The sequence below is a fragment of the Ostrea edulis genome, chromosome 7, assembly GCF_947568905.1.
Source record: "Ostrea edulis chromosome 7, xbOstEdul1.1, whole genome shotgun sequence".
Classification (NCBI taxonomy): Eukaryota; Metazoa; Mollusca; class Bivalvia; order Ostreida; family Ostreidae; genus Ostrea; species Ostrea edulis.
In genome coordinates this window covers 30629606-30645214 of record NC_079170.1, presented here as the reverse complement: position 1 = coordinate 30645214, position 15609 = coordinate 30629606, and the positions used below count along the sequence as shown (strand labels likewise).

The 15609-nt window shown below is 34.4% G+C and overlaps 3 protein-coding genes across 3 annotated transcripts in view; 1 reads left to right on the top strand and 2 right to left on the bottom strand.

Moving 5' to 3' along the window:
- Nucleotides 1–15609, top strand: part of LOC125654652 (uncharacterized) — a 534947-nt gene that overhangs the window by 109934 nt on the left and 409404 nt on the right. The window lies entirely within an intron of this gene.
- Nucleotides 1–15609, bottom strand: part of LOC125654656 (GTPase IMAP family member 7-like) — a 662712-nt gene that overhangs the window by 371631 nt on the left and 275472 nt on the right. The gene's annotated exons all lie outside the window — the stretch shown is intronic.
- Nucleotides 6418–15609, bottom strand: part of LOC130048001 (uncharacterized) — a 205733-nt gene continuing 196541 nt past the window's right edge. Inside the window, exon 9 of the mRNA XM_056143963.1 lies at nucleotides 6418–9878. Within this exon, the coding sequence (XP_055999938.1) occupies nucleotides 8641–9878 (1238 nt within the window). The 3' untranslated portion in view covers nucleotides 6418–8640. The remainder of the gene's footprint in view (nucleotides 9879–15609) is intronic.

The window sequence follows — 15609 nt, the reverse complement described above, 5'->3', positions numbered from 1 at the left end:
CGATCGTGAATATTAGCTACTGTAGTCTAGAAATGATGACATCTCTATCTAGTTTTATAGATATTAGTTACTGGAACGGAGACTGTTTTATTTTCTGGTTTTACTATTGATTTACACATGATTAATTTTTCATTTTGTAATGCTTTTGATGGTTCTAATAAACCTTCGTCATCCCTGTATTCACTGTCAATATAACCTGGGATAAACATTTCAGTGTTAGGAGGTACGGAAACAGGCTAAGCCACTTTAACTCTGGCACACAAATAAACACGACTCTTAACTGGGCATAGACGGACAGAATCCTTGCCTATCTTGAGTTTACGACAATTTGTTATCTGGAATGCAGACTTCTGACTTAAATAATCCATTCCCAAGATACCCTTAAGTCAACCATCAAGTCTACCACCGAGCATTTGATGATTGTACGTGTGATTTCCCAGTTTGGAACTGAAGTCAGATTTTCTTGAAACAACCAATTTCCCCGGCCGAGGTCAACGCTTCATAGCTTGGATTTCCTGACTCCTAATTGATTGAAACATTCCTCAGATATTAAAGTGATGGGAGATCCCGTATCAACTAGAATGTCGCTTGTATAACCATTGATTACGGCTGGGGCATACAGACAGCCGTCTGACACTTTGTTCAAATTAAGTTTAATTGTAGGTCAGACACATGTTCCATCATTTTCTTGTTTACAGGTCGAACTTTTGGCCCCAAGTTCGACCTTCGCTAGTTTCCCATATATTAAACAATTTCTGAGTCTTTAGTCCTGCGTTCAGGAGCATTTGTGGCTTTTGTTTCATCCCTAATTTTCTTCCGACACTGACAGATAGTGTGACCCGATTTGTGGCAATAGAAACATTTTAGAGATTCTGTATTTTCGTTTGATTTAGTATATGGAATAGCTTGTAAAGACTATGATAGCTTGTAAAGACTCTGATAGCTTGTAAAGACTCTGATAGCTTGGAAAATCTTTCAGCAATTTACTTGCTTTCTAGCGAGTTGTTTTCTTTTGTATTCAATTCAGTTTCTCTTTCACAACCGTTAATATTTTCGTAAGGAGGAAAGATAGGGTATTGGTAGAACATGTACACAATCCAGCAATATATGTATGTTTGTAAAGGTTCTTGTGAAATTTAGGAATTGAGTTTAAGTATGGTAACTCATATTCATCCATCCCATTGACTGGGATATTAGATTTCTTTATCACATGATTATGGAGCATTTCATCTGTTTAAAGGGCAGTTGGAGTATGAATAGGCTTACCAATTGTGGAATTAATGTTACGTTCGTTTAAAATACAGTTTTGATAATGGGTCTTACAAAGACAATGTTGTTAGAAGCTTTGTCAGCTGGATTCAAAACATATTCCTCATGTAAGTTATCTGATTCGTGTATCACTTCTGGTTTACTCAGCACAAAAGAATAGATGGTACGCACTATTGTTTTGATGTGTCTTATAATTGGTTTTAATATTCTTTTCTCTCTTTTATGCGTTCTGACAAGGTATCAAGTTCTTCTATTTTAAAATGTATATACTATAAATTCCTGAGGTGGTCCTTGACAATACATGTGTAGTTATGTTGTCTTGTGGATACTCGTTCTACAAATAATATGTTGGAATTCCAATGGGCAGAATTTATTATCCTTTATTAGCTAAATGCATTTTGATTGTTTTTGCTGTGTATTGTTTAACGTCTTGCTCGAGATTTCCACTCATAGGGTGACGATTGCCAGGGCATTATTTAGGCCTATGCTCGGCGCTTACAGCCTTTGAGCAGGGAAGGGTCTTTTTCGTGTTATACCTGTTGTGACATGGAACCTCGGTTTTTGTGGTATCATCCGAATGACCGCCCATTTAATCGCTCCTTACGACAAGGACCTATTCTAACCCGGAATCCAAGAGTGTATTTTTGTATTCTTATGAGATAGCTTTTCAAAACATATTTACAAGACGAAATTTATTGGTATGGCCAACTCAACAACTCAATTTCTTATTGGAGTTATGAGAATGGTCACTGTTGGTTATCTCCACGATTTTATCGACGAAGTTTTATCTATTAACAATATGTACTATTGTTCATGTATGGATTGGTATATCCCAGTGAAATCGAAATATGAGACATCACATAATCTTTCATTTCCTTTTAGTATTTGGGTATTTATAGAAAATAGTCTTTAACACCAAACTAAGAACTCTACTTTACAGGATAAGTTTAGCCACATCATCGTCATCTTCCAACAATTATGTAGCAATATTCCATTGTCACATGTACATGAAGATTTGATTCTCAGATGATTTGATATGTGAGGACATGTTCTGTGTATCTTCAATCTTCCAAGCGAGACATGTGGCAATGAGGTGTTGTCAAAGGGGGTTCTAATAGACTTGTTGAAAATCGGCATTTCCAACATTATATGGTCGTTATAATGTTATTTAAAAATTTAACAGCACTTTTGAGCTGTTCATGTTCAATATAATGGGATTTTGATTTGAGGCTAATTCTGTGAATCAAGCTAGCAATTCAACGAAAATTCGCCTGAAATTCAAATCTGTTCATATTGAGGTTGAACAGCTCAAAAGTGCTGTTCAGTTCTTATATCTATATTCATTTACTAAATCATCGTATGTTTACTTTGATTCCATAAGTCATGAAATATTCCTCGGGGGGTGGGGTGGGTGGGGGTGTTGCTTATGGGAACAGCGTCCTGGAATGTGAACTTGCACGTCAAAATATAGTGCATATGAAATGAAGAAAATGTGTTGTTAATTCAACAAATTTAATGTGTAAATGATTTTTCTTTAATCTAAGGAATATAATGTTTAAAATGAAACGTCACAATAAAAGTAACTTCAATGTTTTATCCTGAATTTAAGTGACTCCTGGTCTGGGTACTGCGAAGGCTCGATGTTCGGTCTGAGTAGCAGGACGTGCCAAGAATTTGAAACTGATAAATAAATCTGTGCAATTCTGATTTTTTTTTTGACGCTGAAAAAACAAAGATGTTGTTCCTTTTGTTGCATGAAACGATCTCCTTAGATCCGCCTCTGTCAAAAACGCATTATGACGTACGTCAAAACATAGACATGACGTCACGCTTCGTCTTACCCTGTCTTTTATCAACATTGCACGGCGCACTGTATTTTGGAGCTAGGAGACCTCAAGATTGGGAGGACAATCCACGTAAATTCACAATCTTAATCCGAGGTGTGACTTTGCGAGATCTTTATAACGCATGTTGTATTTTTTCTCTCAGTCGAGTGCTTTAAACTAATTCCTAATTTGTTCCTGGTCAATATGAACGAATTGAGTCGGGTGCTGAAATTGGTTGGCTCATAGAGAAAAATGCGATTGGTAATATAAATATATGGAAGTAAACGAAATGCGGTCTGACATGTTTCATACCAATCCGTAGCCTTTGTGAAAAGGTGAAGATATCGAACAGTGATCAATGTCATAACTCCTATGAGGAATTCAAAATTAAGAGTTGGACAAACATGAACCCCTGTACATACCATATGCTACATGCATATATCAAACTACGGATGTATCCCTTTATTGGGTCACAATAAAGGGCTCATACATGTAACAGGCGAGACCAGTCAACAAGGGATTTCCCAATTTAGTTCCAAGGGGATTCACGTTTGCCCTGTATTTGTATTATCTATGGGATTTGTGTTATTGATCACTTTCTGTTATCTTCACTTTTTTCATCATTACGCTATTTTTCCGAATATATCAAATACAAACAAAAATGAGTGATATTTGTTCTTTATTTCCTACTGAAATATATCAACAACTACGAAAAGGGATGAATATCTAAAATTAATTACCACATCAAATATTTCAGGTACAGACAATTTATAAGTGGATATTAAAAATGCATTTAATTTGTTTCAAAATGCCGATATATTAACCCAGAAACCCAATAATCCGTCTGAAAAGCGTATGAAAGAGCAAGTAAATAAATTTTCCGTCCAAATGTGCGGATGCTTTTCTGATCATCTAAACAAATATTAGAGTTCTTACGTATCAGCCTATTCTGTTGATCGGTTTTAAAAACCATGAGTAATTCTTTGTGGATGTAAAGATTTTGTAAATTATATATCAAATCATGATGTTAAAAACGTCACTGTTGTGTTTTGAACAGTGTCTTGTCTTTATTGTAATGCGTGAAGTCGTTGCATTTATCAAGAAAACATTCAACCAATCAGAATTGCTGTATTATTGTCGATTCTATTGTATATCTAATTCCATCATACCGGAACAGCTAATACACAAATATTTGGGAAAGATAGTTCTAAGATGCACACCTATATTACTAGAAAAAGAAGAGAAGGAGTATATAATAACATGATACTACAAAGAAAGAAATCGAATTGACAGAAAATAAAATGCCTAAAAAACAAACAAACAACAAATCGACTACAAATCATTTAAGATTTTCAAATACATATTATCATGAACAAAACAGGTACAAAGAATTAGACAAATCATACATGTGGAAGGCGAATTTTATGCGACTAAGATCTAAGACACACTCTCTACATTAATGCGAAAGGAATTTGTCCCTATTTTCTAATATAAAAAATAAACATCAACTACTTAATACATGTTATATTTACATATTATGATTAAAGTTCTAGTAAAAGAAAACGAACCCAAAAAAAACCCAACAAACGAACGCATCTTATTTAATTAATCAAAACAATGAATGGATCAAATGTTTACAACATGCATGTAAATACACCCTAACTTTTAAACACACTTTAAAGATGCATGCGGATATGCTAAGACAGATCATATTCCATTTATGCATGTACAGTAAATCTCACCATCTTTAAAATATATCCTAAACAAAGGGAGGGAGCTACTGACCTTTAAAAACTATTTGAGTTGTTTACATACGAATATTTTGCACCATAATGTGACAAATATACGTTTCTATATGACGCTATTAGGTGGTTCTTATAAATATAACTTGAATGTACCTTAATGAAAACTGAAAAAAAGGTTTAAACATTGATCTAACTGACGATCATGATAGGAGAACACCCAAAGTTTGTGACACCTTTCAACGGGTGTATAAAAAGTCTTAAAGGGTCTAAAAGCATGCGTTATAATATTATACTTTTGCAGTTTTATTTGAGTTTATGACAGAAGAAAATCAGACCGATATGCCCAACGATTCTTTTCCATTTCACAAAATTGTCATTGAATGAAATCAACAAACATTTATAATATCGAGGCATTCCATGACATATATTTTAAACACTCCATATTTTGTCGATAATTGATAATTAGATGGCACGTTATTTTTTTTATGACGTCATCAGTTCACTTTCATATTATTCTGACACAAATTACACAACAGTAGTAGAAAACTTTCCATTCTTTATATCTTAGATGCTGAATGTTTTACTTTCTGTACGAATAAAATTAAATGAAAATTAAATCGGAATTAGATCTATATACTTAGATATACTTATTTGAATTATTACTCACATTGTATCGCGGATTTAACCTCAGCAAAGATTTTTATGACCTACCTTTACTTACCCAGTGTGACTCAAGGTTAATGTATGTACAGTGCAAACACACATACATGTTCACACACGCACCACACACACACACGCGCGCGCATATATATATATATATATATATATATATATATATATATATATATATATTGTTAACTTATTCAAACTTGTTGTTTACATTATCTTTCTCTCAAACTTTGTTCATCTCTTACTTCGTTTACATAGCTTATTTTCGTTTATTTATTTATTATTTATTTATTTATTATTTATTTATTTATTATTTATTTATTTTTTTGGTATTTGTTACTTATTATTAAATTATGCATGGTTGAAACAGAATCTCTCTGGGTACGAGTTAGCTTTACTGTTTGTCAACGTAATTGGGTTAACTCGTTCCACTTGAGATTAATTAAGTTTATTGTTTTTCTTTTCGGACATTTTGGATCAGCTCTTTGGATGAATAAGCCATGTCCTAATTCGCTCCACTTTTAACATTGATTGGCAAGCCTAAAGACCAAAAACATGTAGTCTGCGTTGTAAATACGTTTGTAGATTAGTGTAGTTGTAGTGCTAGATGTATTTATATGTAGTTTTTGTTATTATGCTCTGTTGATATTGACCACATTATGTAATTGTTTTCGTTTGTCCTGAAGAAGGGACGGGTCGCCCCGAAAATTTGACAATCTCGTTGTTCGTGTCGTTGGTCATTTTAGTGCTTTGTATATATATATATATATATATATATATATATATATATATATATATATGTAGTATATATATATACAAAGTACTAAAATGACCAACGACACGAACAATCAGATTGTCAAATTATATATATATATATATATATATATATATATATATATATATGCGGTTGATTTGGAATCCAAACCAGACGATTGTAATGATTCAAACCGTATCATATATCATATATGTTGAGAGGTACATTCAGTGATATAACAATATGCTTTCAGACATTATATTGTATGGGGAAACATATGACTTCTTTTATACATACGTATGACACATTTTATATATGATTTCTATTTTTGTTGCTTCATATACTATATACATAGAATATTAATTTGATAGACAGGAAGGAAAACGTGGTAAACGGATAATAATGACAAATGTATCGATAAACAATTGATTCGATGAGTGATTATATAAGTCCCGATCACACTGTTACGATTTGGAGCTACGAGTTAATACGAGTACTGATGAATTATAACTCGTCATAAACTCTACGAGTTTGCGATGGTTGTTGATGATGTGGACATCCGTTCGACCTCTGCTTGATTCATCTTCCACACTGACACGAGAGCAGTACGATGTGTTCTTTTTAAAATGAGTTTTAGGCAACATCTCTACGATGTGTGTACGGCGCTTTCTCCAGAATAGAAGATTTTGCTACGAGAATGTACGAACTGAGGTCAGTCTAGTCGACATTTGCACGAGTTTTTGACGAGTTGTGACGAATGTTCTACAAAAACTGTACGAGTGTAGACGACCTATTACGACTTGGCTCTACAAATTGGTAGTATTTCAGTTTTGGAGCATTTGTCTGTCGATTCTCATAGATGTAATATTATCTCCAAGGCCCGTCAGATGCTCAGAAAACTAGAAGTTTACAGTAATGGAGGAAGATGCTGTTAAATGTGATTTTGTGATCACCCATGTAATAAAGTATTGACAAAAATCTAGTGCTGATACACAATATGCACACCCCTTTTTATGCAATCACCATCGCAAAAATTCGTAGCAATGTCGAACAGAACACGTACACAATTGTAAAAATGTTGAACAGATGTCTTTGAAACCTTTTGCCTGTCTGGCGCATTATTGTCCTCCGAACTCGCAACGCATTTCGTAGCATGTCGAACTACTTTCTACACTACTTTCTACACGGCGTGAAGCGGTAACATTTGACAACATGTCGTCAACACGCACACGAGATTCGGCGACATCAATTCAACATGTCTTCGGCATTTGTGCGAGACTAAAAAATTGCACGACTACTTTGAACCGTTTGAAATAATTACCGCTGTTTGCCGAGTACTGGCGGTATGAAAAAACATTTATTTGACATGCACAAATATGTGTTCTAGTCTTATGTGATACCTAAAGAGGCATGGTGAGTAATAACTCCCCAGCACTCGTGGCATTAACTCGTGATAGTGTGACGGGGGCTTAATAACGAAATGAACAAGCGTCAATTTCATTCAAATGCATATTAGAGTGCATGTAGAAACTTCGAATGTTTAACATTATATTTACCGTTATCTCAACGTTGAAAGGACACACACATCACGCGCTGTTCTGCATTTCTCCCAATTCTCACTTTGTCTAAACACGTCAGAACCGGCGCGGATACACTACAGTGATAAAAAAGCACAACAAATGGAAACAATCCGCTATTTCTGTTCGTAGGGGTAGTGGCGGTGTGTGTGGGAACAAAGTTTCAAACTAACAGTGTTCAATACTGTGAGAATATGCAGTCACAAGAAAATATCTTTATCGAAATATTTTTGTAGCTTTTGTCTTTTTCTCAGATTCTCTTCCCAATCCTTTTATGTCGGATTTGTTTTCTTTTGCTGTATGGAAAAAAGTTTCCTGAAGATCATATCATCCTCTCGCAGATTAATTTTAACATTGTCTGCGTCCAGATCGATGTAAATTGACTTTGTTTCATTTCTTTGAATTGTTTGTCTCTTAATTGCCTTTGAAAATGTTTACACATCGCTGGAATAAGTTTAGCGTTGACAGGCTTTTCAATAATTCAACAATTTCGATTTGGGATTACTGTGAAGCTTTTCTTTGTTCTTTGTTTACTTACTCTTTTTGTTTGTTTTTGTTTTTGGTTGGTGTCGTCCACAACATTTAGAATACAGAGAAAACATTTCTGTTACGTTGATAATTATTATATATGTGCTCTGAATGTTTCTTTTGCGGGCATGCCTGACATATCTTGGGCACGAGTCATTAATTGAAAAATGTAAATATATTGAAAAGATACACTAAATATACATTTTAGAGCAATGCTCATGCAAATTCATTTGTCCTGGTATGGCTTTTTTTTTTTTTTTCAAATGACGCATTCAGGAAAACCAGTTAAATGGATTCAGCTTTGATATACCATAGGCAATCGAATCTTTCACTCTCGTGAACAAGCCGTTTCCTTGCTCTATTTCCTCCCTCTTATTGTCCCGGACGGTTACCACTGCTTTCCTGTATCTCTCATCCGCTTCACGGGCCATTTCCTTCCTTTCCAATTCCAGCTTTTTCATCATATCTTCTCGAAGTTTTCTTTCTTTTTCATTTGTTTTTTGCATTTCTTTAATTTCGCGTGCTTCTTTCTCTCTTATAGCCTTGTTGGTAGACATTTCCTTTTGTAGGAATTCTAATGTTTGTTTCAACTCTTCTTTGTTTTCTCCTTTGCTATCTTTTAGTGTTTTTTCTAATTCTTTAATCTTCTGTTTAAGATCCTGCGATTGTTCTTTGTCTTGCTCATGCTTTCTTATCAGCTCCTCCAGATGAGATTGTGTTTTAGATAGCCTTTCTTGTTCTTTAGCAAACTTTGCTTCATACTTTTCAGCTAGTTTCTTTTCAATTGCTTTGAGTTCTTTTTCTCGTTCTTCTTTCGCCATCTTTAGATCCTCCTCTTCCTGTTCCTTAATAAGCTTTTCAGCTTCGAGATACATTTCATTTGTGTAACACTTGCCCTCATTGCACTCTACATTGTCCAATATCATCGCCAATAACTCAACAACTTGTGCATCCAATTCTTCACCCTTCAGTTTGTTGTTGAATGCAATGACTCTTCCCCCACTCTTCTCAATACATTTTATCAAATGTGGAGGAACGGTTTTGATATATTCCTGTAAAGATACGTTTTCCTCTTCAAGTGCATCTCTTCGTGTAAAAAGAACAATGAAATACTTGAAGACGTCTTCACCAAAGTGGTTGACAAAATGCATAATGGATTTGTGTTCTTCCTCTGTGTATCTAGAAACGCTGAGTACCAAAACAAAAGCATGGGGACCGGGCGATGTAATGCCTATGCATTTTGCAATTTCTTGTTGGATTTTTTCATTTGATTGTTTAGTGTCAAAAATACCAGGGGTATCAACAATTAGAATTTTTCTGTCGAATCTAACTGCATGATGTTTTGAACACTTGCTTGTCACAGATGACGCCGAAACAGATGAAACAAACATTTTCTTCCCGAGAATGGTGTTTCCAGTGGCACTTTTTCCACTTCCGGTTTTACCGATTAACACTATTCTAATCTCGTCCTTCCTCCAATCTCCGTCACAGGTTCCGTAGTTACCCATCACTAACATGAAAGAGAGTTTGGATTGATTTTAAAAGACAAAACATAATGATAACTACAATCTTACTTTCCCTGCCGTTTCATTTTCATTAAATGATAAATCCGTGATTCGATTTATCCCTGTTAACTCGAAATAAAAGACACCACAGAGTCGTCCACTTCTGCTTCATACTTAGATATTTTATTGAAAATGCCCATGACCCTTTTAAGCCCTTGTCGCTTGATACCTACACTCCCATTTATCATTTTCCACCCCTCAAGTATAGTGTTGTTTTATTTTAGAATTGATTGGATGCATTGTCGTATGAATATATTTCATATATTAAACTGCTAAACGTATCAGATATACCGTGAGTTAGTATCGCTTTGTTCAACGGCCTAAGGGTGTGTAAGAGAGAATTTGCTTGCATTAAACGGCTTCTTACATTTATGCTGAATGATAAATTAAAATGTGTTAATAGGGTTTTAACCTGTGTAGATATTTTCATGTATAGATTGTCACGCAGGTCAGTATACCTGTAAACGATTAACAACCGTAGCGTTTAGTTTTGGGATTTTAATCTTTGGACAGGAGTGAGAAAAATAACGTTTTAATATGTATGACAAATTCAAATTACTGCAGTTGACACATGTAATTGTCCACCACTGCAACGCGGAAGTGGACATAGAAACCACTCAAGGCATTTTGTTCAAATTTTGTAAGATTGGTTAGTCACATATGTAATTGCACCACCATTTTGATTCCACAAATTTTATAGGAGTTATGGGACTTTGTTGAATTTGTACATGCTACACTATAAACATCAACCTTGAATGGTTTAGGACAGATCGTATAGGTCATAATTTTATCAAAAGTAACTCAAACTTCCAGGTTAAGGTCATACGATAGCACACCATTAGATCACATGACATGTCCTTCCGTAGAGAATGTACATACATAATATGAAAACCCTAGCTTAGATACATCATGAAATAGTTTAAAAGATTTTTACTAAATATATCAGCAAATAAAACTTTGATCCCTTATCATGGCACTACCCTTACCCTCTCCCCTCCGGACCACCGCTTGAACAAACTTGAATCTATTCTATGTCAGAAAACGTTCATGTAAACTACCATTTTTTTCTGAACCAGTAGTACTTGAGAAGACGATTGTGAAAAAATTCCCGTATATCGAAATGTGGCCCCACCCTAACCCTGGGGACCATGATTTAAACAAATTTGAATCTACTCTATATCAGAAAAGTTTGCATACGAATTCAAACTTTTCTGGCCCAGCGGTTCTTGAAAAGAATATCTTTAAATGATCCCACTCAATATTTGCATTTTTGTGATTATCTTCCTTTGCAAAGGGCATGACCCTTCATTTGGACAAACTTGAAAGCCCTTCACCCAAAGATGTATTGTGGCAAGTTTGGTTTAAATTGGCCCGCTGGTTTTGAAGAAGAATCATTCATATACGGATCGAGATATGGACGTCGGACTAAAACGCTCAGGTACGCTAAAAAGGAAGAAGCCATCTAGTTGTACGTGCTTGCATTAGTAGTTTAAAAATATCGATATTCTCGATAAAAACATCTACATCTAGGCCGGATAATTTATTGCTCAAATATCGAAAATTGTGGTCAGATATTTGGTATGTTAAATCGTAAAATTGAATCAGTTCTATATTTGGTAATGAAAAATCAGTACTTTTGTTGAATAGAACAACATACATCGTCACCTATTTATTTCCTTGGAGCTAGAAATAAGATTTTCTTGTCTTCATCACTACGAATAAAATTCTTACATAATAGCCATCATAAAATATCCATGTGTAAGCCAGATATTTTATTAACTTCAATTTAGTGGATTTGAATAATTTCTAATCGTTCAGTTTTGATTTCGGATAGAGTATGCCCTTAACATTTCCATATAGATACTAACTGGAGATACTAACTCACTATAACGATATATACGCGATACTAACACGTTATAACGAGATGCTTATCCGTTATAAGGAGATGCTTAACTCGTAATAACGAGTTCCGATGTTTTCCTACTTTTTTAAAAAATGAGCCGAGTCGGCTTTCATAACATTAAAAATGAATACAAGTATTACAATTCAGATTTTGTATATTGTGAAAGGGGGTCTTACTGCTCTCAAAAGAATAAAAAGCCAGTTGAGTCCAGATCCCGACATGGGTTCCCTTTTGAGGAAACAATACTCTTTGTTGTTCTTTTTATTTGTTTTTGAGTTGTTGTATTTTTAAAATTATCATTGTTTTATTTAACATGATATGTTATCAAGAACAAAAAGGGTCGTAAGGCGCTTCATCTTGGTATGTGTTTTTTTTTTTTTTTTTTTTGCATGTTGTGTTCAACCGCAATATGACAAACTATGACCAGCTGCTTTGGGTATTTGACATCAACCCACTTTAACTTACAGAAGGTGTGAAATTGGGCTAGTGAAATATACAGGTGTAGATAAATGCACATATATTGGTAGTTTTAAAGCTGACCAATCATAAAACATTTAGACATTTTACATCTGGCCTATCAAGAGTAAACAACCGTCGACATTAATGCCTCGTTCACACGAAGAATTTAATTTACATTAAACTTAACTTAATGCTATTTAAATCTTAACCGCCATAACACGTAGAATTTAATGCACACTAGTTTACTTCGAATTAAGATTTAAGTCGCAATTTAATGCGAATCGCATTTGCTTTGCATTAGTTCCGTGTGAACGCAAAACGATGCTATACTGCGCATTAAATATAAACGAATGTGTAATGGCAAATTTGGGTCACGTGTATCATACTCGTGGTCAGCTATATGTTTTTAAACGAGAAACTAATAAAAATTATAGTAATCACTAAAAACATGAAGGCCTACCAATAGCATGTCATTAGATAATGTCAGGCGTAAATCTGTGTCCGTATATATGTATATGTATTGAGTAATGTATATATATGGAAGGAATTGGTTTTAAATACGACAAAAATCATCCCCTGTCGACCGGTCAGACCCGCCGTGAGCCCTATATCCTGATCACGAAATCGGAGTTATCCGTAGTCAAAATCAGTGTGCCAAGAACGACCTAACAATCGGTATGAAACACGTCAGACAACATTTGACCCTATGATAGGTTGTATTGACAAACTAGTTCGTTATAACGACCATAAATTTTGCGAATTGCTGACTTCGATCGAGACTGTTGAAACCCCTATACCATCAACTTGTTTGTCAGTAGCTTACCTCGATTTAAAAACTGAACAATCTCTTGCATATCGAATCAGTTGAGACATATAAACACCATATGCAGGTGAGAATGGAATATTGCTACATAACTATGGGAAGTTGACGATGGAGAAGTTGAAATCATCCCGTTTGTGATACAGTTGAGTTTTCAGTTTGCCTTTAATGTCTACTGTTAATGAAATATCTAAGTATGAAGCAAAGGTAGACGACTCTGTAGTGTCCTTTATTTCGAGTTCACAGGGATATATCGAATTGACATATGAAAGAAAGTTATTATTGTTAATAGATAAAACGTCGTCTATATATCTAAATGTCGAATTGAAGGCCACAGCAAGAGAATTTTACTTCTCACGTAGAAGTTTTTGAATTAATTCTGCTTCATATGAATATAGAAACAGGTCAGTTAAGAGAGGAGCACAATTCATGCCCATGGAAAATTCCAGCAGACTGTTGGAAGACATAATCACCAAAGACCAACAAGATGTTGTCATTGAGGAGGTCTAGCATATTTTTCATTTCAGCTTCAGATTACTTGTACGTGTAATAAGAGTGGTGTTTAACAAAGTAATTTTTGGATGACTGATCACTAGATATGATTATTTCCGTTTTCGATTTTTGTTGAAGAAGCCAATTTCTATGATGTTAAAAAGTCTAGTATTCAATTTATCATGATGATTGGTCGTGTAACGTGTTGAAAATTCATACGTTTTGATGTTATTGATTTGGGAAAAGTTTTCCAATTTCAAGTTTACTAAAAGTTCTTTAGAATCCACATTTGATTAACACCACTTCTCGCATATATAGTTGCACAGTAAGTTTGAAGTTTCTCCTTCACAGCTGTTAATATTTTCGTGAGGAACAAAGATAGGTATATTCTTTTATTTATTTCGCACACCCATTAAATTAGAAATGCATACAAACTCAATGCGCATTATTTTACTTTGCAATAAAGATTACTGCCGTGTGAACGCTATTTAATGCGAATTGATTCCATACGCATTATGTTACTTCGCATACTTCGAAGTAAAGTTTAATGCGTGTCCATGTGAACAAAGCATTACATCCAGAGGTTTGTTATTCTCGTTACTGTCATGAAAAACTCTATTGCTATTTTATTTCTGAATTAGTTTTAATCATAACCTTGTTTTTTGGCTCTAACGTCTGGTTTTGGTGGAACAGGTGGTAGATAAGAAGGTCGGGCTTCTCTGTCTTTTATTTCTTCAAATGCTCTGACTTTTGCTTTGACACAATCTGCAATGAGTGGATGATAAACTCACAGTAATTTTGAAAACCTGATCAGCATTCTTTCAATAATCAGAATAAATAATTACTTCTTTGTGCTGAACTATCGTCTTCTGAGGCAGGGCTGTAACCTGAAACGAACAAAATTGCCTGATAATTTCCTCATGTACATGTATATATATGTAGATATTAAATATATTTGACAAAATGATTTAAGAAAGTTAAAACAGATAACACAAATGCATGATGCTTAAAAAAATACACATTAAATTCCGTGTGAAGAGAACAAATGGTGTCGATTGAGTTGCATAAGTTATATGATGGTGAGTTTAATTACCAATACTTAAAGTTGTTTCCTGTGACCGTTTAAATAACGAGTAAACAAAATTTTTGGAGAGTCAATTGTCAATCCATGTTGATTTATTTACCTTTCAATAACAAGTAGCCACAATTTAAAAGAATTGTAGTCCTCACGATAAGTTAAAAGACTTTTTGACATCATAGACGGTTTCTTCTTCAACAAAAATGGGAAAAGGAAATATCAATATCTAGTGATCAGGCATTCAAAAACACCACTCAGGTTCTTCAGACAAGTACTCTAAAGTTGATATTATAAAAAAGATGCTGGGGTTCCAGACTAACAATATCTTCAAAGTCTTTAGTGTTCCATACCTCCCACAGTCTGTTGGAACTCCCACGGACACGAATTGCACCACTTTACAAGCCGACCTGTTTTTATATTCTTATGGGGCAGAATTTATTCAATAGCTTCAACATGAGAGGAAAAAAATCTCTTTTTATGGCCTTCAACTCAACATTTAGATAGATGGACCAAATATTACATGTATCTATTACCAATAATCTTTGAATTCAAACGTTTATTCGATATATTCCCAGTGACCTCAAAATCTTCCACATCTGTTTCCTACTTGGATATTTTATTTAACATTTTCCGTGCAATCTGGAAATGTCTTAACGTTGGCTAAAGTAGAAACTGATCCTACAAGATTTCGGTCGCGTCTTTCAAAATAATTTTTTGACATGTTAATGTGACAATCGTATTTTTTTTTTTACGTCAACTGGGTGCCTTAACTTCAGAACTCATATCACTAAGCTTGCTTTAAAATTCATAAAGGTTATAATTTATGATCTGTAAAGAACGGTCACTAATAGGCAAAAATACAAGAACCTTTCCATCTGGTTTGAAAACTTTGTTCCTGCGATCATATTCACACCATATTTTCGT